This window comes from Cyprinodon variegatus, unplaced genomic scaffold, assembly GCF_000732505.1.
Source record: "Cyprinodon variegatus isolate N-32 unplaced genomic scaffold, C_variegatus-1.0 Scaffold1480, whole genome shotgun sequence".
Classification (NCBI taxonomy): domain Eukaryota; kingdom Metazoa; phylum Chordata; class Actinopteri; order Cyprinodontiformes; family Cyprinodontidae; genus Cyprinodon; species Cyprinodon variegatus.
The window spans coordinates 118,731-146,135 of NW_015151933.1; the positions used below are offsets into that span (position 1 = coordinate 118,731).

Here is a 27,405-nt window from a genome sequence, read left to right on the forward strand (position 1 = left end):
AAAAAATTTAAAAAGTGGAGGTTTTTTTGATGACCTCAACGCGCAGTAGCGTAAGATGATGACGTAGAAGGCGACCCGGAAAAGGAAAATCGTTTGCACAACGTGAGAAGTTTAGTTGTTGTATCCTCTTCTATATTAGCGCCAGAGTTAAAATACTATTAAGAAGAAGATTAAGCTGCTGCACATCCAGATAGGCAGAGGAACGGAGCCAATAGTAGGTGATAAATTAGCTTCTGGTTATATCCTTTTCTACTGCACTTATGTCTGCTCTGTTATTTTTATCTGGTATTTTCTGTCAGTTTTATTCAGTAGTAGTGAACACGTTTTATATGGATTATTCTTTATATTAGTCAACGCTATGGACAGCTTTCACAGAACACGACATTGTGCTTTGATGAAATAATGTACGATCAGCTTTACTAACGTTGTTTTATGTGTTGTTGTTGTTGAAAACCAGGATTTGTGCTCATGGCTCTGAATAAATCAATGCATCCTCGGAACCGGTATAAGGACAAACCTCCAGACTTCGCCTACTTGGCCTCTAAATACCCGGACTTCCAGCAGCATGTCCACACCAGCCTCACAGGAAGACCCATGTAAGAGGTTTGAATAGAAATGTAATGCAGGTCCAAATGATTTAGATACGTTTTTCTATTCAGTTCAGTTATTTATTATGGGCAAATTCACAACACGTCATCTCAAGCAACTTTGGTTAAAAGTTTCTATCTAAAGAAAACCAGCTGATTGCATCAGCTCATTGACTCTACAGCAATCCCTCACACTGAGCATGCATGCAGAGACAGTGGAGAGGAAAAACTCCCTTTTAACAGGTAGAAACCTGCAGAACCAGACTCGGCCGTCACCCGTGGCCGACAGAGGTTCAAGGAGAAAGAGCAAGACACGCAAAACAAACATAGAAGCAAAAATCCATAAACAGATTTAATGGTAGAAAAGGTAACTATAAATTAACTCTGCAGGTGGCTGTGTTTAGGAACGGACACATTACTCATCATAAGAAAAAAAAAATTTAAAGTTCTTGTAATGATGATGGAAGTGTCTGAGCGTGGAGCTAAACATTTGTTTATTTAACATTTGTAGTGCGGTATGTGGTTTTTTTTGTGGGAAGGTATGATGTGTTATTTTCCCTAAAAATCTGATGTCACCATCAAAACCAAAACTGTAGATAACAATTCCACTAGTAACGCAATTCTAATATTTCTGTTTTCTTCCTGAGTTAATATATGTTGCCATAGGAGATAGAATCATTGCTCATTTACATTTTTGGCTTTAAGGTTCCAGTTTGAGGATCGTTTGTGACGCCCAAGATATGGATTAGTTCAAAACTGATATTGGTGTTTATCTTTTAACTTATTAAGACACCTGGGGAGAAAACAGAGGAGCTAGAATCGATAGAAAATATTGGATCTTGTGTATAGATAAAGTTTATCAATTTGTTTGTTTTTTACTCCTCATACCCTTTAGAATATTTTTTTTTCTGTTTTTTTTTAAAGGATGTGTAAATTATTGACAAAATATTTTTAAAATAGCCAGATATAATTCTGATTAATATTGAAAGCTTGTAGCAACAGTGGAGAGAAAAAACTCCCTTTTAACAGGAAGAAACCTCCAGCAGAACCAGACTCAGTGTGAGCGGCCATCTGCCGAGGCCGACTGAGGTTCAAGGAGACAGAAGCTCCTTGAACCTCAGTTATATCCTTTACAAAGAGTTGAAAAGGCTGTTTCCTCTTCATTGGTTTATTTTTATGCTTCCAACTTTGCAAGACACACGATTTAAGTAAATAAAAAAAGATGCAGCTCTTGTTGATGCTCCGGTGCCCGAAGGTGTGACTTTAACTTGGCCTCTAGATTACTATGGGAAGCACTTGTGTTTTAGAAAAACTGATTGTTACAAATTGTTGATCTGAAATAAATAATGTTTTTCACGGTGTCTAAATAAACAAGTTTGATTCATCACATGTTTCCGTGCAAAACACGTCTTTCCAATGGTAAAAACAGGCAGTATTACCTTTGATTCTGATGAATTTATAAAAAAATGCCTCAATTGGAATCCAGATGCAATATCTGGGATCTAAAGGATCTCCTTAAAAACAAAGCTGAGCTCTCATTATTACACATCATTAATCTGGGACCAGTCCATTTGAATTTCTTTGTTTAAAGGAGGCCCATTTCGCAGCATTTCTAGGTTATTTGGTGAAGTGACACCTGGTGTCTGTTTACCAAAGATTTATTTTAGGCAATCATTGAAACAAATTAAAAAGCAGCAGGTGCCATGATAAAACACTTTAAATTATGCTTTTGATGCTTTTGCTGTTCCCGTTTTTAAAAGATAATAATCCTGACCTCTGACCAAATGGTTGTGATGGCAGCAGGTACCCATATGTCCTCCTGTGTTGCTATGTTTATTTTGATATGGCTGTGGGCGCTCGCCTGTGCTCAGCCCCTGTTGTGAACCTGTTTGTCCTGCATGTGTGTTGCCAGCTGTGGGCATGCTGAAAAACATTACTCCATGTGCTTCTCTGACAGGTGCTAATTAACATTTGATGGTGCTGCCATGTCTGCCTTGTTTGAAAACTGAGATTAGACAGCTGAGGAACTTTCCTTTCATTTTGGAGTGAGAGCTTTCAGAGCAGAGACACATGGGATTAGTCCTGCGCTGGCTTTAAGCTAGGAATATTTCATAGGGTGTGCACCTTGGTGTATCACATCTTCAGGCTTTGTGCGGCATAGGGGGGTCCGGGCTATCCTCCCCAGGAAAATTTGGAAATTAAGACTCTCTAAAATACAATTTCCTGCATTTTGAGGTACAATGAAGCTAACTTTTTGTCTTTGTTACGACACCTATTTTGTCTTTATTATGGGAAGTATGTGTGTTTTTAGGTAAAGTATTATGTTTCATTGGTTAATTCAAACAATCAGAAAGTGTAATGCTATGTTCACGCTGCATGCGCTTTCAGCATCAAAAAAGCATCTGCTGCTTCAGTTTTGATGCTTGTACACATTAAGGTCTGATGTGCCTTAAGAGCATCTTTGCTCCTGAAGTGCGTCCAGTAAAGTGTGTACAGATGCATCTTAATACTTCTGCTGCTGCTGTGTTCAATTGCAGAGCGGCTTTGCTATATTTGCTGTGTAAGTGGACAAAAAGTAGTTTTAATATATTTTTGAGTGAGAAAATCCCCCTTAAAAACATCAGCTGTGCTGTCAGTTCATCCAGATTACGATCCTGCCTTCAAATATTATTTTGCCGTAGAAGCCGCTCAGACCGCCACTGGGAATCCCCAGCAGCAGCTGCCTCAGGCCCGGTCACCTCTTGGGGGTTTACTCATACTGTATGCGGTGGCTGGAAGTAGATGTTAGCATTTTTCAGGAATATGGTACAAACTGCAAGCACCAGAATAATCTAAGCGAATGTATTTTACTGATAGGTTTCAACATTTTACGTTAATTTAGACGTTAATAAACAGTTTCAGTGGAGTGATCATGGCGATCTTCATCAGCAGTGCTGTGTCTGCCTCCCTGCCAGCTCGCAGATCAGCTTCTCTGATGGTTGATGTGGCACGTCGAGCGGCAAAAGTTAAATTTTTCCAACTCTAGCATCTGATGCTTGTGAAATTTGTAACAATTTAAGCGAAGTTTCCAGGGGGGAAAAAAGTGCGTAGAATTTGTCATTTTTTTCAATAAAGGCCGTATGGATTGCTAGCTAAAAGGCTGGTTCTGAGCTGCATCACTTGTAATGAGTGGATTCAATCCTACCATCTTTATATTCCAACAAACAATAACGAGCAAGAATAAACAGCTTTATCTTTATTTGGAAAAAAACAAACAACAAAAAAACATTAAAATTCTGCATTTTTTGGTACATTCCTCTGTTTTAGGTTAGTTTACCAGCTGCTGCCCAGGATTGATGCAACCCTCATGTTCTAAATAGCCTCCTTTAGAAATATGGCTCTTCTTCTCCCCCCCAATGCTCCATCAGTGGAAGAGGATTAGCTTCATTTTCTATCTTCCAACTAACTCATCTACAAGTTTTCTTTTAAGTATTTAAGCTATGAGTTTGGGGGATGAGAGTAATCTCAGGGAGACACTCACTCTTTCCTCAGAGGAGATGCGTCTCCCCTCATTTAGGGCCCGCCGGTGGAGGGGACTGATAACAGCTCAGACCAGAGGCAGCAGCAAAAAATGTGCTGGATTCGGTTTGAATGGAAGTCAGGAATAGATGACCCCACCCCCATCAAAAATCATCATGTTTGTTTTCAGTGTTTGGGGTCAAACAGAAGGAGTAGGATTAAGAAGACAGAGTGGTTATTAAAGATGTATTAGCCTGGGTGACACTTCATTTGAAAAAAAAAAAAAAAGTTCAATTTTCACTCCAGTTCCATTTAGAGAGATATTAATAATCAGCTTCTTAGAAGAGAAAATGAAGAAATAATTAGGAGTCCTGGTGGTTTAATTGATTAGCGTTACCCTGCGGTGGTGCAAAGCTAAGCTGCTAATATTGTTTTGAGGAAGGTGAGGAAAACCGCTCTAAGGTCAAAATAATTTCTTTTTTTCCACATATTTAATTTAAATCTGCTGTGAGGATTCTGTGGCTGTCTAAGCATTCTGTCCTGCATGTCTGGTTATTTTATCACACGCAGTTAGAATATTTTAAGCCATTTCTGTAAACTAGGAGGGGAGGCAGCCAATAATTCATGGTTTTGTGCTGGTAAAGCCAGAAAAGAGCATTCTGGAGAGATTGCTGTTTTTTGTCCATCAGCACACACACACACACACACACATTAAGTGGCAGTGTTTTATTTTTTGTAGTATTTGCATATTTATGTATAGGATATCCTGCATTTGCAATGAACTATAGAAATAAACATGGCCACATTATAGAATTTTTAACGGTTGGATAGTTTAGTTTTAAAAAATGATTTAAAATAGTAAATGTTAGCTGCTTCTCTTTGTGTCAGCGATTACAGTTCAGGTAAAATAGTAAACGTAATAATCTCTTTGTCAGTATCCTCTTCTATTATAACCTTCTATTAATGATAGGTTGGCTGTCCCTGTAGGTTTTCCTGACGTTTCCATCATTTATCTAAAGCAGGGGTGTCAGAAATGTGGCCCAGGAGTCTAGAATGATTTTCTGTGGCTCCCAGCTTCAATTCAGATGCTTTATGCAGATGGAGATTTTTTTATGTTAAGGCAAAACTAAACATAGCTGTTAGTATCTTTGTACAATTGAAAATATTTGGAATTAAAGTATTTGTGTTTTAAATAACCACAACGGTATCCATCCTGTGACTTTTATTCGATTACAGACGTGTGTACCGAAATCTGTTTTTAATTTATTAATCAAAGGTGGCTGCAAAGACGACAAAGGTTTACAAAAACTGATCGCCAAATAGTTGGTAAGCTGGATAAGCATCTTTTAGTATGGCAAATGCGAAAAACTCTTTTTAAGTTTTAGATCTGCAATTATTTTCTCATTGCTTTTTTAAAACTAAAATCTGACTACATTGCATGATGAACTGCAGGCTCACTTTTGTGAAGCAGGGGAAAAAAGGCAATAATTTCAGAGTTTTTTTTATGTATGTATAATAATTGGAGTTTTTTTTATGTATGTATAATAATTGGAGTTTTTTTTATGTATGTATTGGCCCTCGCATATTTTTGACTTAACAAATTTAGCCTACATGATAAAAGATTTGGAAACCCCTAATCTAAACTATAGTTTATGGAGCGACGACTTTCTTAATTAATCTGTTGATTATATCTTAGATTAATTGAAAAGCAATGGTGCTTAATAGGACATGTTTTTAATACAGATGTTATGAAACTAAATTAAGTTCTGTTTAGGGCATATTTACAGAAGATAAGCTTTTTTTGTCTTGAATGCAAAATGTATATATTTTTTGTACAGTTTTCTTTCAATCACTGCCCTGAGCTGGTTGTTCTCTCAGTAAATGACATGTTTTATAGACTGGAGACAGCTACACTACAGAGACTAGATGTAGTAGAAGATGATTTATAGGCCCTAAAAAGCCCTAAAAATAACTACACTGTTTAAAGGTATCTGTCAGGTGAAGAGTAAAGAAAAAATAAAGACGGTGTTAATTGAAGCTGTAGTTCCTTTTGCCATCACCTCGAACCGCTCGGTCTAATCGCCTGCAAACTCTCATCAACAAGGGATTTTCATCAACTGGATACCTGCTCCTTCTCAGGCTAGTCTCTGCAAACCTGAGAGATGATTTAGCACAAGCTTCCCAGTAAAAGGATTTATTTTTTCCCCACAGTCACAAAATTCTCCCTATTTTCCCCTTTGACGCTTGTTCTAAACTTCAGAAATATATCTTCATCATGTCTACATGGCTTCCTGTTTTTACAGGATGTTTCAAGTATCATTTGAAGAGGCGTACCTAATTGTCAAGCGGTTCAGTATCTGCATCCCACACTTGAATGGGCTGGACCCATGACTAAGAGTATAGCTGGATTTACTGAGACAGAGCAGTTAAGACTTTTTCCATTCTTTTTATTTCCCCATTTTGTGGTCAGTTTTAACAACAATCAGGTAAAAACCTTCGGTCAGAAAGACAGTTAGGATTTTTAGTGAACATATAATATTCAGGACACCAAACTGTAATTGAAATCAAAATACTTGAATCAATCTAATCTTCATATACACATGACAGTTTTACAAAATGTACCACAATATTGCACCTTGCTCAGAGATTTAACCTTAAATACCATACAGCACAACCGGATAAAGCACAACATGGAAACACATTTCCCAAATTATTTACACCACTGCAGCCATTTTCAAATCAAGGAGCATAAATCAAATGAGGAGGACTCCACTCAAATTACACATAATAAATTAAAGAGCAGTAGCAGTAAGATCCTATGAAATTCAGGTTTCTTACCGGCTGCCTCTTCAGTTTTTTTTACATGGGTCCTCAATTCTCTGCAGCTAGTTTTCAGCCCAAGTCTCTTACACAACTTGCAAGAAATTAGCAGCTGCTTTCCCATGTGTCATTTATGCCTTCACCAATGTGAGGCAAAGCACTTCAGGTGTGCACACTAGTAGCCTCGCCCTGGGCTGCCACCAATTAGCAGGTCAATGCAACACTAATAAAGTGGCCAGTTTGGGTGTATTGGGCTGAGAGAGAGGCAACCTAGTGGTTAAGGCATAGAGCTTGGAATCCAGAGGTTCTGAGTTTGAGCCCCACTCCCACAGACTGCCACTCTGGATCCCTGAGCAAAAGACCTTTAACCCCACACTGCTCCCTGGCACCGCATAATGGCAGCCCACTGCTCCCCAAGGGGATGGGTTAAATGCAGAGAATTCATTCTGTTGATCTGCACTTATGACAGTGTAATGACAACAAAAGNCAGCCATTTTCAAATCAAGGAGCATAAATCAAATGAGGAGGACTCCACTCAAATTACACATAATAAATTAAAGAGCAGTAGCAGTAAGATCCTATAAAATTCGGGTTTCTTACCGGCTGCCTCTTCAGTTTTTTTTACATGGATCCTCAATTCTCTGCAGCTAGTTTTCAGCACAAGTCTCTTACACAACTTGCAAGAAATTAGCAGCTGCTTTCCTATGTGTCATTTATGCCTTCAGCAATGTGAGGCAAAGCACTTCAGGTGTGCACACTAGTAGCCTCGCCCTGGGCTGCCACCAATTAGGAGGTCAGTGCAACATTGATAAAGTGGCCAGTTTGGGTGTATTGGGCCGAGAGAGTGGCAACCTAGTGGTTAAGGCAGGCATCCCCAATATCGGTCCTCGAGGGCCGCTGTCCTGCAGGTTTTAGAGGTTTCCCTGCTTCAGCACAGCTGACTTCCATTGATAGCTGATTAACAGAATTAGCTGTGCTGAAGGAGAGAAACCTCTAAAACCTGCAGGACAGAGGCCCTCGAGGACCGACATTGGGGAGGCCTGGGTTAAGGCATAGAGCTTGGAATCCAGAGGTTCTGAGTTTGAGCCCCATTCCCACAGACTCCCACTCTGGGTCTGTGAGCAAAAGACCTTTAACCCCACACTGCTCCCTGGCACCTCATAATTTACAGCCCACTGATCCCCAAGGGGATGGGTTAAATGCAGAGAATTCATTCTGTTGATCTGCACTTGTGACAGTGTAATGACAATATAAAGAAAAAAAAAGCTGGGAAAAAGATATATCAGAGAAGACTCAGACTGGTGACTTTAATTGCAGAGTTGGGAACTTTTTCTCAGACTAATCATCTCTTATGTGCATATTTAAGCTCATGCTTTTCATCTAGAACTATGGCTGAACGATTTTGCAAAAAATCTGAATTGCGGTTATTTTTAACCAAAATTGCAATTTTATCTTTATTTTTAATTTTTTTATTTGCTCTAAAACCAAGCTTGTAGATGATTCACCCCAGGCTTTCAGTTTTTGAAAGCTTGTTTGCCAAGAATCCTTTGTTACAAGACCTAACTGCAACCATTGTGTGTAAAAGTGTTTACTTTCATGCATGGAAATGCAGCTGCTACTCTCTACCTTTCTGTGTGGCAACATCCCCGCTTCAAGCATCTAATCACCACCTAAAGGCTGGAGGGAGATATTTAGTGCCTCACTCTTGTTAAATATAGTATGATAAAAAATCAGTTTGAAAAATGTGTTTTCTTAAATTGCGGTTATATTGCAAATGCAGTTAATTGCTCAGCCCTAGTTTGGATCCTAACTGTCTGTAGTTCATTAAATATATAATGACCTGAACCTTTAAAAAGGTCATCTTTGCATGCTGCTGATTGTTATTGGTTATTTCCCTTCTTGTCAGTTCCTTTGTGAATTAAAACAGCTGACAGGAGAAAAGGTGCTGTTTATCAGCACAATGTGTTTTCCTGCTCCTTTATTTGGTTCAGATGAAGGTCAGGCAGGGTCTATTGATTGTTAACGTGTGAGTTTTAATAGTGATGGGAAGCCGTTGTGAGAACAGGACCCCCTGTTTCTCCTCCATCTCTACAGCTTTCCTGCATCCTCTTCAGAACAACTTTTTCCTTTCGTGTTTCGTTCTTCTTTGAGGCTCGTAGGCTTCCATCCACGGCGTAGGCACGCAGCAGGCAAATCTACGGCAGCACGAAGCTGCGGGTGCGCTCTCGCTCTTCCCTCGTCCATCAGCCATTGCTCCAGCGTGGCCAGATTTGCGTGCTCCGCTCATCTAATTTTCTTCCTGTAGGTGTGGTTGCCATGGAGACGGTCAGCCCTGCATCACAGACTTCACACAGACAAGAAAAAAGGTCTAAAAATAGAGCAGCGGCCCGAGCAGCCTCCCTCATCTGAACATCGATCTCTGTCTAATAACGCCTCTGAGGAGGAATAAAGACTTAGGTGGAAATTTGAGAGGTGGAGATGATGATGCTGATGATGATGAGGAAGGATGGCTCTTGTTTTTGGTCTGATTTATTACTTCAGCCCAGTTTCCTTTAACTGGTTCATCTTTTTCACCATCCTGTGGAGGATCATGGTGTTAGCAGCCGCTAAACAGACGGTTTCATAGGGATTGTTCATTAGCTGAGGGGAAACGAGGGGGGTGGATTTCAGATTAGCAACGGGGAAACTTTGTTACCCAACTGATGGCCCTTTTTCCACAGGATCTGTTAACGCCCGGCTCACTTCATGTTTTCTTCATTCAGCAGAAGAATTCTACTTCTGTATTCTACTGGAATTCATTTAGATTTTTAAAGAAAAAGTAGGATTTTACTGTGAAGTAAAAAGAAAATGGTTGATTCTTCTTTCAATTAACTTTTTATAACAAGTCCTGAAAGATTTCTTACTAATTGTTCATCAATCAAATCTAATCGAGCTCAAAGTTCTCTGATTTTAGTGACCAGCTCATTTTTCACTGCATCCAAAGTAAAACATCTTTAACAGCTTATAAAGAAAAAAATAAACTTTCATCTACTTGTAACTTTGGATAATCGCCCTTTTATCATAATGAATTGTAGTTTATTTATGAATAATAAAATGATAATGCCAGGTTAATAAAGGATGAAATTATTGCATAATAAATAAATATAATTACCTGGTATAAATAATTGAACTGCTGCCAATCCTAATAAAGTGTGTTTTCTGTCTGGGTAACTTTTAAAATATTCTGTTTAAATGCTTTCCTATAATACAGACAAGAAAACTTAAGACTTTTTTTGTTCTCTTGAGAATAAAATTGATCTTTTAATAGAAAAATAAACAAATCAAACTAAAACCTGAGCTGAATTGTGTCACATCATCCTCATCTTGCTGGGTTGCTTTCTTATCCACCATGTGTGGTTTTGTGATGCTCCCCAATCACCAGGATGTAATTAATTGCATCTGCCAAGGTGCAAAAGGACTTGGTGAGGCTTTAATTACACCTTCCCCGCCCACACATTCTGGTGTGACAGCTGAAATGGTTAAACACGTGGAGGAGGGAAGATGGGAAGCCAGATGAGTGTGAGAGAGGAGGGGGGGAGTTTTGTGCTGAGTAGGGTGTGTTAAAAAAAAAAAGAAAAAATCTTTACAATCAGCGGGGGATTTTAATTTGATGAGCTGCTTATCCGCATCTCGTCTCTCACGTAGGTTTGTGTGAAATGTGAAGTGATGAGGCTCGGAGGAGAGAGCTGCAGGTTAATGAAGTGCCGATTTAAGAGTAGTTTGGTGGAGTGGTTAATCCAACTGGGCAACTGAGACTGGAAGGAAAGAAAATTAAACCACATTTAGATTTGAATAAATATTCATTTAATTAGCAGTAACAAACTGTAATACCAGCTTTATATATAGGAGGCTGAAGGAAACCATGATGTTGGTCCACCATGGTTTATGTTGATCAGTTTTACTGCATAATAGATTGAAGATTTTTTTTCTTTTCATTTTACCCCCTGGCCATACTTGGGTTTAAAAAAGAAGATCCCACCTGTAGTCGTTGTGAATTTTTTTCCCATCGAAATTTGGCATCAAGCCACTGATTTAAAAATTTTGAGGATTGATTAGATTATTATGTTCTTCTACATGTAAACAAACCAAGAGCAAAGAAAACAGTGGTTTTCTAAATAAAAGTACAGTTCTTTTGTATTTGTCATTATTCATAATGCAGATTAAGAACTCTCTCATGATCTTTTTGGACTAAAGTATTTTTGATTGCTTTGAGAAAAAAAAACGTGTGAAAGAAGCCAAATGGCTTTTTGGTTTATGTTTTTTTTTTCTCCCTTTTCACTTATAATTTGGAAAGTAAATATTTTTATTTGAATGACTTGTTTCTACCTAACACAGTGATATACATAGTAGATCTTGGTGAATGTTTTGGTTTTTGTATTTTGTCTATAAAAAATTGCACTTAATTTTTTAAGTTTAAGTTTAATTTAAAAGCTTTCTCCAGTTCTATGTTGAGGTTTCTGGTTGGTCTTCTCTGCCTGCTTTGTGTTTCGCTACAGTTCCCTGCACTCCTGGTTGGTCACCATACCACAGTAATACTAGTAGTAGTGATGTTTAACACGCATTTAAGGCTCTATGCCTAAAGGCTGATGTTCACCTCCTTTTAAAATAATTTGTTTTGTTTTTTTTGTTTTAGGACCACATTTTAAATGATGTCCCTTTGTTGTGTTTGATGGAATATTTCACCTTAAGTCTGGTTTTCTCTTAGTGTCAACTTTAAAGAACCGGAGGCGGTGCGAGCGCTGACCTGCACGCTGCTGAAGGAAGACTTCGGGTTGACCATCGAGATCCCTCTGGAGCGCCTCATCCCTACGGTCCCTCTGCGCCTCAACTACATCCACTGGGTGGAGGACCTGATTGACGGCCAGAAGCAGCCACGCAGGGGCATCGACATCGGTATAAACCTGCATGCATCACCATGGCGTGTGGAAGCCACTAACGAAGCACACAGCATGCACACATCCCTCTGCATCAGAGGCAGCATTGGGACATCATGTCATAAAATGTTCCTTTTCCATTAGAATAAGAAGCATGGATTGACCTGCTCTATATGGCTGGCATTTTTTATCTACTGTAGCCAAATTTCAGCACATCGAAGATTTTTTTTTTATTACTAGCAAAATTATTTATCCAACTTGAATTTATTAAATCTTTGTCAAATTACATCCAAAACTTTCAAATGTTTCAAAACTGAAATGTTTGTAATTTCTTTGCGGAGCAGCCCCATTTACACTACCCTCTGAAACCGATCCGTGCCGATTTGGGACTGAGCTAGTTAACCGTGCTGAGCTTGGTTCCTTACGACTGTTTAGACACCACGCTAGCACGGCTCCTCGCCTCCCAGTGACGATCTACAGTACTACTGCTCTCTAGGATTGAAGGATGGAAACAAGCAAATCAAAATGGCGGCTTCCGTAACATTCAGGAAGTTATGTTTGTTTATAATTGTGATATTTCATTGTTTGCGGAGACTTGAATTTACTTGACAGAGTCGGCTTTTGGGAAGTGGATACGACAAACGATAGTCTAATCGTGGCTTACAGACTTGTTCTTCTGTTTTATGGTGTTTGACAGGTCGTTGCTCTTTGCTGATTAATATTCTCTAACAAACCTCTGTTTCCCTCATGGAACAGCTTGATCTATAATGAGATGAAACCTCAAACCAGGAAACTTTGTTTTCTAATTAGATGGCTTCTTAAAAAACTGGTTACACTTTTTTTTCTAAAAAAATTAGATAAGTTAATTTGATAAACCCATATTTCTTAGTTTTTTGGTCTATTACATAAAATCCAAATGGAGCTCTTTGATATTTGACTTTATTGTTAAAGTAATGAGAAGTGTAATTGAAACATTTTTTTTAAAATGTATGTGTGTCCTTTTAAAAAATCCATAGACCTTTATACATTTATGTTCTTGGTATCTTATCATGGCTACTTATTTGTTTTGTTTTTTCCAATTTTAAAGCAAAATTTGGCCTCACATTTGTAATTGTTTTTATTTCTGTTTTAAGGGATTCTACATCTATTAGAAAAAGGCAATTTATAGCATGCAGCTAATGACCTTAGTCTTTCCCAGTTCTCCCAGTCCACATGCATCTGTCAGTGTAAAAGAGGAGAACACTGTGCTCTGCCTGCAGAGGTGTGGGTGTGTTCTCTGTGAGAGTCGGGGTCACTGATTGGTGACCCTGTAGCTGTCAGGAAGCAGAATTAAGTCGCCTTCTCTTTGATGGATCACCACCAATCGTCCCTTTAGTAAAGGAGGCCGGCTCTCTCTGACCTGAATAACGCACCTTGTTACGTTTAAACGATTGGATTATCACTACTGGAACTGACGTTTATTGGCTTCAGATCTTTGGGCTGTTTAGCAGCGCGCCACATTTACCGTCTGTTTGCCAGACGATATCAGCAAACATTTCCATATCATTCCTGACGGCCACAATCAATCTTCACAGTGTCAGACTCTACAGATGTGCTTCCTCTTACCCCAGGCACCGGAGCATCCTGTATATACCCCTTACTGGGAGCCACGATGAACGGCTGGTACTTCCTCGCTACAGAAGTGGACGACATCTGCTTCGCCTACGCCAAGAAGAACGTGGAGCAGAACAACCTGTCAGACCTGGTTAAAGGTGAATGAATGTAGGCTCAAGCACGGTGGAGATGGTATGATGTTGTGGGCTCTGACGCTTTATGGAAGGAGGTGGTTTTAATGTAATGCGAGTGTTAGAAAAATAAAAGGTTGGCACACAACTGTGTTTATGGCGCTGTCACAGCTTGACGACTTAGCCAGCGTATGCCTGATGTCACAGAAAGATCTAAAACGCTAGCATACGTGGAACTTCCTATGTACTTTTACAATCTTGGGCGTATATACAGCGTATTTATAATGAGTCCACAAATTATTTTCAACGACGGACGAGTTGGACACAATTACTAATGAGTGATGTACAATTAACGTGTGTCAACTTACCTGTAACTTATGGCCCATGTATGAGCATACACTGGCATACTTCAAGAAATTTTGTGTGCCAGCTTCCTCATAACTAATACAAAACTTACGCATAACTTATCCAACAAACGCTAGCATTTTTGCAAAATTTTTCATACGTTGCCATACGCTGGCTAAATCTTCAAGATGTGACAGCGCTATAAGCTGCTGTCCTCGTTTGGAGGAGTTAACATGTCATCGTCTTATCTTTTCTATTTTTCTTTCCTTGACTTTCCTAGTTGTAAAAGTCCCGCAGAAGACTTTACTGATGGACGCCTTGAAAGAAGAGACAGAAATGATCTATGATTTTTGCATGTGCAATCCACCGTTTTTCGCCAACCAACTAGAAGCAAAGGTAAATCTCTTTCTTTTATTTTTTCTTTTTTTTTGCAGCTGTGTGTCTCAGTAAGTTTCTATCTGTTTTAGAAAATCGATCAAAAAACTCATCAAGAACTCAGTTTTTCCATCATTTATTTTAGTAATAATGACTAATGCCTAGCAGCTAATGAATTCTCAACATTCAGTTCCCCAGAAAGCTTAAATTGTACACATGAAGTATAGAATAATGGCTTTTATCTTTATATATACACACATATATATATATATATATATATATATATATATATATATATATATATATATATATATATACACACACAGGAAGACTCGCATAAATACTTTGCAAAGAAAGCTAGCAGTTCATAGGGTCCTCTATCAAACACATTGATGGAAAGTTCATTGGAAGGAAAAAGTTTGAAAAAAACAAGTGATCAGAGACTCGATGGGTTTTCTTTTTTTAATTCAAGCTGGATCTTTGACTTTTGTTCATTATTTTTATAACTTGGCTAGGAGGTGCTAACTGGTTTTAAACAAATTGTTTACTTGTTGACCCCTTTCACATTTCACACTATTGTACCTCCAGTCATTTCTGTTATTATAAATATACACAAAGGGACTTTAAAAAAAAAAAAAAAAAAAGCAAAATAGAGGATAAAATACAAAAATAACCAGTAATACAGTGATCTTTGAAACAAAAACATTTACACAACCCTAGTGAGCTATAAAGTGTCATATGACGTCATTACCCTTTTAAAGCTCCCCAAGTGACCTCATCTGACCCCTGCTAAGAAACGTTGGAGTTTTATTCTAAGCAAAATGAGAAACATTAGACCAAACAATATGGAGGAGAGGAAGACTGAAATCGCATCAAGCAGGTCCTGCTGAACTCCTCAGCTGATCGCAGCCATGCCGCACTACAGCGGTGGTTCATAAATGTTAATTCTTTATAACTTCAAGCATATTTCTGAATTTAATGTTTTATGGGGCTGATTTGATGCTTAAAAAAAAGATTTTAAATTGATTGCTGTAGAAACTCTTTTTTTAATCTTTTGTCCAATTTAAATTCTGTCACTGAATAAAATCACCATTTCAGTGATTTATTGAGATGCATCTGCATGTACGGGGTTTGTTTTAAGGGTATCGGTGTCAGGGGGTGCAACATTGTTTTTACGCCGTCTGCATCTTCCAGTTCTGGTTCTACCTGCTGGTTCTGGTTCAGTTTGACTCCGGCATGAAGTACTGTTTGTTTATAAGATGCTGATAAGCCTCTAATAGGATTTCTTCCTAATCTCTGTCTGCCTTGTTGCGGTCTCTGCAGGGGGTGAACTCCAGAAACTCACGAAGACCTCCTCCCAGTTCGGTGAACACGGGCGGGGTGACGGAGATCATGGCAGAAGGCGGCGAGCTGGAGTTCGTCAAGAGGATCATTCATGACAGCCTGCAGCTGAAGAAAAGGCTGCGGTGAGGAGCAGATGAAGTCCTTATCTTTGTATCTAGGGGGAAGGTTTATCTAAACATCCTAATTATGGGATGGATGTTGAAGTGTGCTGCAGTTTTCATGGGATGAGTTTAAGAGGGGAAACGGGCAGATGGATCTCTGATGTCGGTGTCGCTCTCACTTACTGTAATGGTTCAGGCGCCCTCAGGAGAGCAGCTGTGTTTGGGTGGCGGCCGTCACTTCAGCCTCCCCCGTTAGCCGGGCTGTCACCTGAGCAGCGGAGTGAGACCCCGGCAGAGTGGAGCTATTAAAGCTGATTAGACAAAGCACACCTGCTCTGGCCCTACAACCCATGAGGAGTGTGTGTGTGTGTGTGTTTGTGTGTGTGTGTGTTCTCACTCAGGATGCTTCAGTGGAGGGGCACTGATGGTAACACCTGCCTGCTCTTATGCGGCTCTGTGTTACCAAATCATGAATACAGGAGAGGCAGTCGGAGCGAATCCAGATTTGTTTAACAGGTCTGAGGCTCCAGACGAACCAAGCAGAGCCGGCTGTCACTCCCAGCGGCATGCTGGGATACCACAGCTACCAGGTGTCCATGGAAACGGTGCCAGCTTTCAGAAAAGGTCCAGAGAGACACTCCACCACCCTACTTCCCCTTCTACAGGGGTAATTACCGTCAGACAGAAGCTCCAAACTAGTGATGCTCCTGATTCATAGTGGTATTGATATGATATATCCATCTGGATCCTCTCTTGATATGAACTGAAAGCCTTTCATTCCTGAACAGGAGATTTCCGTCTAAGCAGGAGCATCTGTTAATATTAGAGCCTATCAATATTTCATTATTGCTCTGTGCAAACATAAGGGATAACTTAAAGCATCGGGACAGATGGTTATAACTTAGAAAATTATAAAATGAGCCAAGAAAAATGATGTTGATCAGAATCGTTCAGTTTTCAGCTTCATCAGCGCTGACTTGTGATTGGCCAGTTGATAACTTCTAAAGTCCAATCTTTTATAGATCAGTGAACGCACTGAATCCAGGCTATTCATTTCATTCACAAAATGATCTCAGTTGAACAAAAAGCATTTTTCAAATTGCAAAGGTTGCATTACATTTAAAAAGAATAAGACACTGACTTTCTCCCTCCGGCTCTTTACATGATTTAGATGATATGCTGAAAGTGTGTTTACCAACTCCTCAGAAAGGAAGAGTGCACTACAGGTATCATTCATGCTAGTAGAAATAAACGCCTTTACACATCAGAAACAAAGTGCTGTGATAATAGACTCTGGACAAGCAAACTTTTAAAGTCATGAGAACAATGAAACCCTGGTATAGAAACATTTACATACAGATGAGGAAAATCAAAATAAAATTACAAATTTGGTGTAAAGAAAATTTTTTTTTCAGGTTAACACAGGAAATCTTTATAATTCAAAACAAAAACTGTTGATAGTAGCTACTGCTGCTAGGCATGCTAACAGCTATTAGATTAGATTATATTAAACTTTATTGTCATTACACAGGTACAGGTACAAGGCAAGGAAATGTAGTTCAGGTCTAACCAGAAGTGCAATAGCAGCAAGTGCAGGATAAATAATGGTTCCATAAATACAGGACATGGGTTTTTACTGAATGAGTATAGAGATGAATACTATTATAAATAATGAATATAATATATAGATCACTAGTGTTATGAACTAAATTTATTTTATTATACAGGTGGATATTACTATTAGAACTTGAAACGACTGTCAAATGTTAACTTATTTTTCTGTTCTAGTAAAGGCATTGCTTTGCCAGGGTGAAGGAAAATACTGTATAATTTATTCCAAATGATAAACCTCCAGGAGTCTGCTAGAAATATAGTGATGATGATTAGAGCATCATTCCATATGAATAACATAAAATAAAAAGAAATGGCTTCAGTGGGAGAAAATGCAACTTATGCAATTATTTTTAGTTGGTGCCCTGAACTCAATAAGGTCAGCAGAGGTCATCATGGTCTTATTCATCAGGAGAAGCTTTTAAGGTTAAGTAGCTAAATACTGACACGTTAAGATGAGAGGACTGGATGCTCAAGGAAAGAAATGGATAATTATTTAATTATTTAGGTTTTTCAGTCGAATGTTCTGGGTTAATATCAAATTTATAGCAGAAAGGAATTTTAAATCAAGAGAGCCTGGATCTTAGCCAGCAGGTGAACGCTGAGATCGCCTCCAGATGTGCTCCAATGCAGCCTCCATCCATCACAGAAGATGTTTAAACTACTCTTTAGGAGGAAGCAGCATCCCCAGCCACGTTTCCAGACGGGTGCTTCCTAATGTGCTTATCTTCCCTCCGTCCTCCCTGTTGGACTCTGCTTCTCATTGATCACCACCAAACTCATGTCTTTATTGCACAGTGGTGATTATCGATTAGGCCTCCACCTCAAAAACACTTCAAAACCATTTTTCTTTGCGCCGCGGGACCAAGAGAACCTGGATGTTTTCCTGTCTCATGTTTTTTTTTCTTTGCCTTTGTTTTGCTCCCTGAAGCCTGCTTCTGTTTGTTTGATCTCTTGCTTTGTAGTTGAAGTCTGCTAACGGACACATACACACCAAAAGCTGGTTGATGTTGATTTCTCTTTCTGCAGGTGGTACAGTTGTATGTTGGGGAAGAAATGCAGCCTGGCACCTTTGAAGGAGGAGCTGAGGAAGCAAGGGGTGAGTACCTGCTGGGACCCAGAACAAAGAGAAGCCCTGGTAAACTCTATGATCTCGGTTTGTTCATACAGGAACTACGCAGACGGGTCATACCTGCAGGTTTAAATGTTGCCTGCATATTCTCCCAATAAATACTCCTCTCGTGCTACGATGCAAGGAGCTTCATTAGACTTTTCTAATGTGCCACTAAACCAGAAATGAGCTCATGTGAAAGATAAAGAAAGACCCCCTCCCACCCCACCATCTGCACCAGCCTCTTCTCAACCAGAGATCTGAGTCTGCTGTTAGCAGCTCATCAGAAGGAGTGGAGGTTTGGCGGATGTCCTGGGAGGAGACTGATGCTTTTGGTTTACAGCACTTCTAACTCGTCTCTAGTTAACATGCCACAGCTTTTATCACCCATTAACGAATCTAAACCTTGTTTTGTTTTGGTGTTTTACATTTAGTTTTATTTTGTCTTTTAACACATGTAGCAATTTTCCCCTTTCTTCTGACTGATGGATATTTATATAAAACTAATGTATGACAGACCTCTTTCTGTTAGCCACTGAGGAACATTTATCGTACCGCCCCAGAAAATATAGGTGGAGAATTTAAAAATCAGCATAGTGTGGGACAGATGTCTCCATATAACCATTAAACAGGATCTCTATGTGAGGCATGTCAAGAGAAAGGCTTTTCTTTCCTACCATCACAAACGTAAACATGTAGAGTCTCTAGAATGTACTTGAACTTGAACTGGAGCTGGTCTCTAGCCTGATGAGACACGGATAGAGTTTTTTACTCATTATTTGCTCATAGCACCAAATCACAACACATGTAATCTCAAGGCACTTTACACTTCACCAGATCCTACAGTCAAATTGATTCAAAGTTTTCTAACTAAGGAAAACCAGTTGATTGTATTGACTCATTGACTCAAATGCAATCCCTCACACTAAGCATGCTTGTAGCGACAGTGGAGAGTAAAAGCTCCAAACCTGCAAAAATTCTGAAACCTGATCTATGCTCCTTTTTTATCATAAAAGATGAATTAGTATAAAAGCAACTTATCACTGTTAGGATTGGTTGAGAAACAAAATCATGAAATCATTGGAGATTATAGATCAAATAAAAATGCTGAATGATTGTTGTTGTGTCTTCCTCCAGAAAGGCAATTAAAATCCTATGACCAAATCAACAAAGGGAGCGAATCCACTTTCCTCTATAGCCATCTGGATGCCATCCTTAAATACAAACATCCTATTTGTTTCTCAGGTGCTAAGGTCTTACAGCAGTGATAGCATCTCATGCAGCTACTGCAGCCAAATTACCCACTCAATTAATTTGCCAACTGAGAAATCAGATGAATTAATAAGAATCATATTCATAAAAATCATTTCTTCCATTGTGTTACCTAAAATCAGTAGCGTTCTGCTGTTATTTTATGAAGAACAAAAACTGTTTATCTTCCCATGTCAGGCATACATTTAATTTGTCCTAAAGAATATTGTTGTTTTCCTTCTCAGGTGCCCAAAGTGACCCACACAGAGTTCTGCCAGGGACGGACCATGCGGTGGGCGTTGGCCTGGAGTTTCTATGACGATGTGGCTGTCCCGGTAACTTCCTGTTTCCTGAAAATATAATATTATGAAAGAAAGATTTGAACATATCACATTCTATCACATTTATTTTTGTGCCTAAAATCAAATTTTCATGAAAAATGGCGTAGGCAGCCCTGAGGTTTTGCGTTTGAAACCCACTCTGACTGCCACTCAGGGTCTCTGAGCAAGACCCTAAACCCCCAGTTGCTCCCTGGGTGCTACACAGTGGCAGCCCACTGCTCCTCAAAGGGGATGGGTTAAACGCAGAGAGCTAATTTCTCCATTGTTTTACTCCAAATTTTCATTTTTTTAGGTCAAAATAATAGCAGAGAGGGATGAAACCATCTACTTATATGGATTGAAATGCAGAAACAGGTAGTTTGTATCCATGAAGTGAATCTCAGACAGCTTGTTGTGAAACTAGCTGATTGTTTTCATTAGCTTCTTTGCTGCAGGTGTGTAATCCGGCGCTCGGCGAGGAGAGACAATAAAATTCACCACTGATTCCTCTGTTTTTATTGATGCGCCATCTCTGTCCTGCTCCATCCTCTCTCTCTTCCATCTGGATCCTCTCTTCCTCCCCCTGAGCCCTGATCCATTATGTGCACTTAACTCCTGTCCTCCGGGGAGATGTTTATGGCATTTCTAGCAAGCAGTAGCCAGGCAACAGTTGCCAGGGCAGGGCTGTGCGCACACAGCATGCCGCAGACTCGTCTGGACAGGATGCCAGTCAGAAATGATCGCAACGGGAAGAAGGGGATGAAAAATGAAACTGGTTGTTACCCAACCTAACCCTGAATTAAACATGGCTAAGTGGAATAGACTCTTGGCTGGAGCTCTTTCTGTTTTGGTCTTTCTGGCAGAAAAGCAACCGAGCAGAATGATCAACCTAATTTTTTCTGCCCCCACTTCAGCTCCAGGCTCACATCCATCCAGCATAGTTTTACTCTCAGGAGCTTGCTGTCATCATTACCCCCTTAAAGCACATGTGTGGTTTTGATCAGAGTTTCTCCGTGTGTGATTATTTACACGCTCTGCTTCTTCATTCTGCAGCCATGTTTCTCTGGTCACCATTAAAATATTCATTCATGACAGATGTGACAGCTGTGACCCATTAACAATCCTACTAACCCCTACAGCCTCCTAGTTACCATCACTACCCACACTAAATCCAGCAAGACATCTGGAGCCAATTAGCCTAGAAAAGCAGCACATCTGTATTGCAGGTGCATTCCCATTTATTTAAATTTCATTCAGAAGTTAATCTACCTTTCATTCTTTTATTAATCTGCCAGTAGGTAAATGGAAATAATAAAAACCAAAACATTTCTGAGAAAGTTGAAACTTGTATTTAGAAACTGCATGAACTACTAAAACAAATGCAGCCTTCTTTGGTCTATGGTCCTGCTCAGGCGTTAAAGGAAGCCCAGGTTGATTTAGTAGCAGGATGTTTATTTTCTTTAGCCTGGTCTCTAGATTACTAATCTTCTTAGTTACAATCATCCATACATTCCTGATGTGAGTTTCTCTTTTCTCTATTCTTTATACGTTTTCCTTCCACTCAACTTTCCATAAACATGCCTTTGTTTGTGAAGCTGGTCTTTGACTGTCTGCTGAAAAATATAAAGCATTTAGTTTTCTTTTTTCTGATAAAATAATTACATTTTTTAAAGAATTAATATTCGAGGTATACATGTTTATCACAACTACCATAAATATATAGCAGATTTAAAACACTATGTAATAAACCTCAGGTGCAAGAAAGATCAGCAGAGCAGAGGTCACAGCTTTGAGCTTTAGATTAGGTTTTTAATTGGAGTGAAAAGTTGGTCAGCAGACGACAGAATCAGGATTTAATCTGATCTGAGGCACCGTCATTCATTTCAGTTGAAAGCGTGAAAACCCGTGAACGAGATCAGCTGTTTAGATTTAAACGGATGATTATAAGATATTTACAGAAGACTCCGGTGTCTCCTCAGTTTTTTTTTCTGGAGAGGCTGGAGATGCTCTGGATTAAAAACTCTCCTCAAAGGAGTCCTATTGTTCACAGACAAAAGAGGTGGATGTGTTCATGGAAGAAAAGAAGATTCAGACAGGAAAGACTGCTGGGGTTTATCCCAGAAAGCCTCGAGGCTCTGTGTTGTTCATGCAGGCCTTTGGCCAGAAGACAAATCAGAAAGGTGCAGAGCTCACTCAGACCTTTGGGTCAAACATGATCTAAAATGTTTGCCTGAAGGGGGACTGTGGAGCCTTTGTTTCCCTACTAGGAGTGTGTTTGGCATCTGGGGCTAGAACGCTGAGATCATTAAACCTTAAAGGAATCGGTTATTACAAAGGTTTTAGGTTTTAAAAGGGGTCTTTAAAAAAAAAAAAAAAAAAAGGTAGGTCATGGGCCGTCTTCAACACTCCAGCACCGAGGTGATAACTAATAATGAGAATGAGCAACAAAACCATAACAGAGATGCGGATCAGGCTTCAAGTGTTGGGGGAACAGGTTTGATTTTAAAACCTGTGTTTGTATTTGTTAGAGAACCTGTGTGAAGGATGCAGGCTACAGGTTCAGCTTGATGAATTTTATTGATTTGCTTCCCTTCTGCAATGAGATGCAGGATCTTAGAAACCTTGTAGGTTAGGAGAGACTTGTAAAACAAAAAGACAGAGAGAAAAGGTCCAACTAACAGGGAGAGGAGGTGCAGTCAAGGCAGGAAACCTTTCATTCAAGGGCTCCATCAATCAAAATGAGAATCGGATGGAAAGATCACTTAATTTAATTTATTATTTTACATAAAGCACAAATAAAAAAAAAATCATGTCTGGGTGTTTATAAAGGTTTTTAAAAATCAATTGAAGGAAACGGCATAAAGTAACAGATCAGGGATTCGTCTCCAGATCAGTGCAGCAGTGTGAAGGTCGCAGTCCGCTCCTCCGCGCGCCGTTTCTAGGTCAGTCGGCCATGCTGTCTCTGCTGCTGCAGATCCCACCCCCCCGCGCCCTCGACCACGTTCAGCCCGACCGCAGTGACTCATGAGTGCAGCGTTCATGTCACTGATGCACAGCCTTTCTGCTCAGTTATGCCTGGATAATGACCCCCACCCCCGATTAGAGCCTGACATTAGAGGAGATTAGACTAGAGAAGATGCTTGATGTGCTGCAGGTTCAGGTGCAAAGCTCACCCTGCCTCTGTGCTCCCCCATGGCACCACTGTTCAGTATCCTAAATTGGGAACACATGCATTTATTGAGCTATGAATCTCTCCCTGTTTTTACAGCTCATTTTCAGTTTAGTTTCTAAGGATGTTTTTATAAATCATAGCAGCAGACAGACCACACTAGTTTACATTTGTTGCAGACATCCAGTCAGTTGGTATAACCTCTGGTACATTTCTATCTTTGATTTCTATTAAACTGCACCTTTAAAAACATGTTTGATGTCAGAGATTTCCAGATTTTCCATAAGGGTGTGACACATCTTAAAATGAAGACACACTGCCCTCTGCTGGTAGCTGTAGCCCTATGTTTTGAATTCAACGGTTAACACAGCTGGCTTTTTTAACACTATAATCTAAATAAAGATTTTAGATACAACAGCAATAGTTAAGGGTTTCCCCTTCACATTATTTAAAACTAATGTAAGAGAATCTAGAGAAAAAAAATAGTTCACTGCATCATAAATGACCATTTTGATCTGAGTTAGACTGGAAAGTAGCAGCTGAACCAGTTGAGAGATCAAACGCTGACTAAACCATTTCTATCCCTCTGATGCTGTATTTTAGTCTAAGCTGTACAGAAGCTAATAAAAGTTGACTGATTTCACTTCTACAGACTGATTTTAGTGATTGCCTTGCTTTTTTTTTTTGTCTACCAGTCTCCTCCCAGTAAGAAGCGTAAACTGGAGAAGGCTCAGAAACCGCTGGCATTCACGCTACCAGAGGCAGGGGTGAAGGAGCTCCAGGCTTCGGCTGGAAGTTGCAGCAGTTCTGTGGACAGCATCACTGCTCTGATAGAGAAAACTCTCACTGAGCTGCGGGTGAGCTTCACCACAACACCACCACACCCCTTTAATGCTCGTCTGGAACCGGTTCACTCACAGGATGCACATTATGTAAAATAAATACATATACACAGTTAGGTTTTAAATCTGAGCACACTTTTTCAGTTTTTTGAGCATTTAAACAGGTTAGATACAAAACTTTCCATCTTAATTGTGGATAGTTACATATATCCTGCTTGATTCCACTGAAAACAAATCTGTTGGCAAGGGATTAGAATAAAAACAAAACTTTCTGATTTCTTTGTACTAACGTTATCAGTTGGGTGAAAAGAAGGAAACAGTCAAGAAGCTGATAAAAAGCATGAAGGGGCTGCAGGAAATTCAACCCTGGTTGTGTGTTGCGTGGAACCGCAGTCCATCAAGACCCGGCCTGTCAAACTGGTTCCAGAACGGGCTGCTGGTTTTTTTTTTCCAACCAAGCAGTAACGCACCACACACCAGTCATCCCATTAAAGGGGAATATATAGTGAACTTGTCAACTTACTGCTCAGACAGATGATCACTTTCCCATTGGTCCACTGCTCGGTGTCTGCGCCATCTTTATTATTAGTCGACGCTGTCGGGTGGTGAAAGCCTATGGCGACAGTGGGCCGCTGTGTCAACAAATCCCATAATGTTTTGTGAGGAGAGTTCTCTGTGCAAAGCATTCTGGGATATATCTACCTCTTCTCAGGCCTTCCTTTTCTTCTCATACACTTCATCAACACTTTTCTCTTATGACCCTCGGCCATTTTCAAAGAACCATGGTCAGAAAGGTGAGCTTCAATGACTGTCTGAAACCGTAGCTCACCACACATATAAGCCTGAAAGTATGCATGCGCATAAAAAGATAACGGGACGAGCACATAGGACGGCCTTATGTAAACATATCACCAGAATGATTGACAATTAGGAGGACCACTTATTTAGATGATCGAGCCGGAAATAAAAGATCGTCCTCTATACCTTTAATGGCTGAAGTATGGCTTGGCATATTTTATATCTAAGGGTTATGCTTATTCAGGTCCATAAACGTCTAATATATCTTTAACAGAAACTAAAATTTGCTTCTTGTCACAAATTATCCTCTGAATGATCAATAAAACCAGAGCTTGTGGTGAAGGGTAATGGATTGAATTTCAGTTTAGAGAACATAATTTACAGGGAATTTTATGTTTATCAAAATCAAACGACAAAGTACAGGGGTGTAATAATCCGCTTTAATATTTAGCATGTCACAGTAAGGAATTGTGGGCAATTCACTTCACCGAAGGGTGCTTTGATGCACACTTAGCTTAAGTGTGGATCTGTGGGGCGGGACCAAAGATCGCTCTGAAGGATTGGGACAAACTATCGCTTGAACCCTCAACGTTAACCTGATGACTTGCTGGGATGACTGGAGTCTGGTGTGCTACTGCTTGGTTGGATAGAAGACCAGCAGCCACACAGCTCTGTTTAGAACCACTTTGACAGCAGTGATCTAGGCTAAAAAAAAACATTGTTGGAGAAATCCTTACAGTTTGATGTAAGTGCTTTATAATCTTCTGGTCACAGTTACAAAAGTATATTTGGTACAAAAAGAACAAAAGATCGACATATCATCAATAAAAACTGCCTGGGAGTTCTTGATATGGGGATGAGACAAGTTTAAACCAAAAATAGTCTAAGTGTCTGAGATAAAGATTGATTGTTGAAGTTTTATTAAAACCTTATAGGGCCCTCATTGAAATACTTTGAAATTTAGCATTTGAAATCTACAGTGTTATGGGAGGACGAATCAAGACTTTACTTTTGTAACGTAAAAAAAATCAAGGTTATATATTCATCAAAAACAGTCACTTACACTAATGTGCTAAATAAGATCCAATTATTGCTTCTATAAGGAGTTGGTGGAAAAACAGAGAAAGAGATACTAAACATTACTGCTGATACAGGAACTTCTCTTTTTAATTTTTTATTTAGCTTATTACTTATTGAATTGGCTTTTTACTTTTTTTTTATCTTAAGTTTTCAAATTATTTATTACTTTTTCTTTATAAGGCAATTATTTTAAGGCAATTGAGTGTAGATATTGCGAGCACAGAAGTTAGGTATAGGAACAGATTGACATGGTAAGTACTTCAAGTACATCAAAACCTTGCAGACCACATCTGACCTCATGATTTTGCCTTTTTTGCTGCAAAGTTGTGTTTCTTTCTAAAGGGATAAGACAGATGCAGATACCTGGTATTTTGACATGAATATAACAAAATCCTAATATGTGCTGGGTTTTTTTTTTTTCGGGGGCGAGACGAGGTTTTAGGTCGATATTGCTTTCTCCTACTCCATTTACATGTTAGAAGTGAAAAATGTTACACAAATCTCAATTTTAACCAAAATGCAAAATATCACCCAGTGCAGATAATAGAAAACTATCAGCCGAAATATTGGATATACCAGTTTATCTCTGATCTGCTAAAAAGATAAGAGAACAAGCAAATGACCTCAGAAATATTTGCAAAGTAGTCGACAAATATTGTCAAATGAAGCTTCAGATGCTGATAAACTTCTACCAAAGAGGACGGTTTATGACGCCTATGTTGCTGCTTAGTCGTATTTTGCATTTCTTTACTTAGATTGTTTCATTATGCTCTTGCTCTTCTGGTCTGGTGGTCTCATTGGTGGTCCCATTGTCTTCCTGCAGGTGCTGCATAAGCGTGTCCCCTGCGGACAGCAGGAGAAGAGCCTCTTATTGACTGCGGTGGAAAACACCTGGATCCACGGCCGCCAGAAGAGGCGTGAACAGACCCGTCAGCTCCGAGAGCTTCCCAGGGCGCCCCCCGGTATCGGAACCTCTGTGCAAACCGGCGCTGGTTCAGTTTCCACCCAAAACCAGCCCATCTCCACGGTTTCCTCAAAGGAGTGGAGTTCAGAAGCAGTGACCACGGCTGGAGGACAAGAAGTGGAAGAATTACCAGGAAATGCAGGGGATGAGGATGTGGATAAGAGTTCCTCCCTCTGTGCAGAACCAGGACGGAAAATAGACCAGAAAACTCCTGCTGATGCAACCACCAGTGACAACGGACGGCCCGGGACCCCCAGTGGAAACGAGCATTTTCTGTTCAAGTGTCTGCTGAATGTGATTCCAGAGGGAAGGGATGTAGGGATTGAGATGCACTGGGTCGAAGGTCAGAACAAAGACCTGATGAATCAGCTGCGTACGTACCTTAGAAACACTCTTTTAAAATCTGTTGGGAAGGTGTGATGCTCAGGGAGACTGGGGCTAGTTAGGGGGTCATGTTTTAAAACGGTGAAGTATTGATTTAGAAATCATTTCTACAGTTTTATAAAATTGAAAAAATGTTCATGTTGATTGAGATTTTATATTCCTTTTTTT

The 27,405-nt window shown here is 39.6% G+C and overlaps 1 protein-coding gene across 2 annotated transcripts; it reads left to right on the forward strand.

The window, feature by feature from the left end:
- The first annotated feature begins 70 nt into the window (after positions 1-70).
- On the forward strand, positions 71-27,394 carry mettl16 (methyltransferase like 16). Of its 2 annotated transcripts, none has more exons than XM_015403314.1 (10): positions 71-218; positions 458-596; positions 11,650-11,837; positions 13,429-13,569; positions 14,168-14,283; positions 15,586-15,728; positions 18,348-18,417; positions 19,926-20,015; positions 23,865-24,026; positions 26,713-27,394. In XM_015403314.1, exons 2-10 carry the CDS (start codon positions 469-471, stop codon positions 27,271-27,273), a joined length of 1,599 nt encoding a protein of 532 aa, XP_015258800.1. In that variant the 5' UTR covers positions 71-218; positions 458-468; the 3' UTR covers positions 27,274-27,394. The 2 variants fall into 2 exon arrangements, with proteins under 2 accessions (XP_015258800.1, XP_015258799.1); XM_015403313.1 differs by having other exon boundaries at positions 71-214.
- The last annotated feature ends 11 nt before the right edge of the window (positions 27,395-27,405 follow it).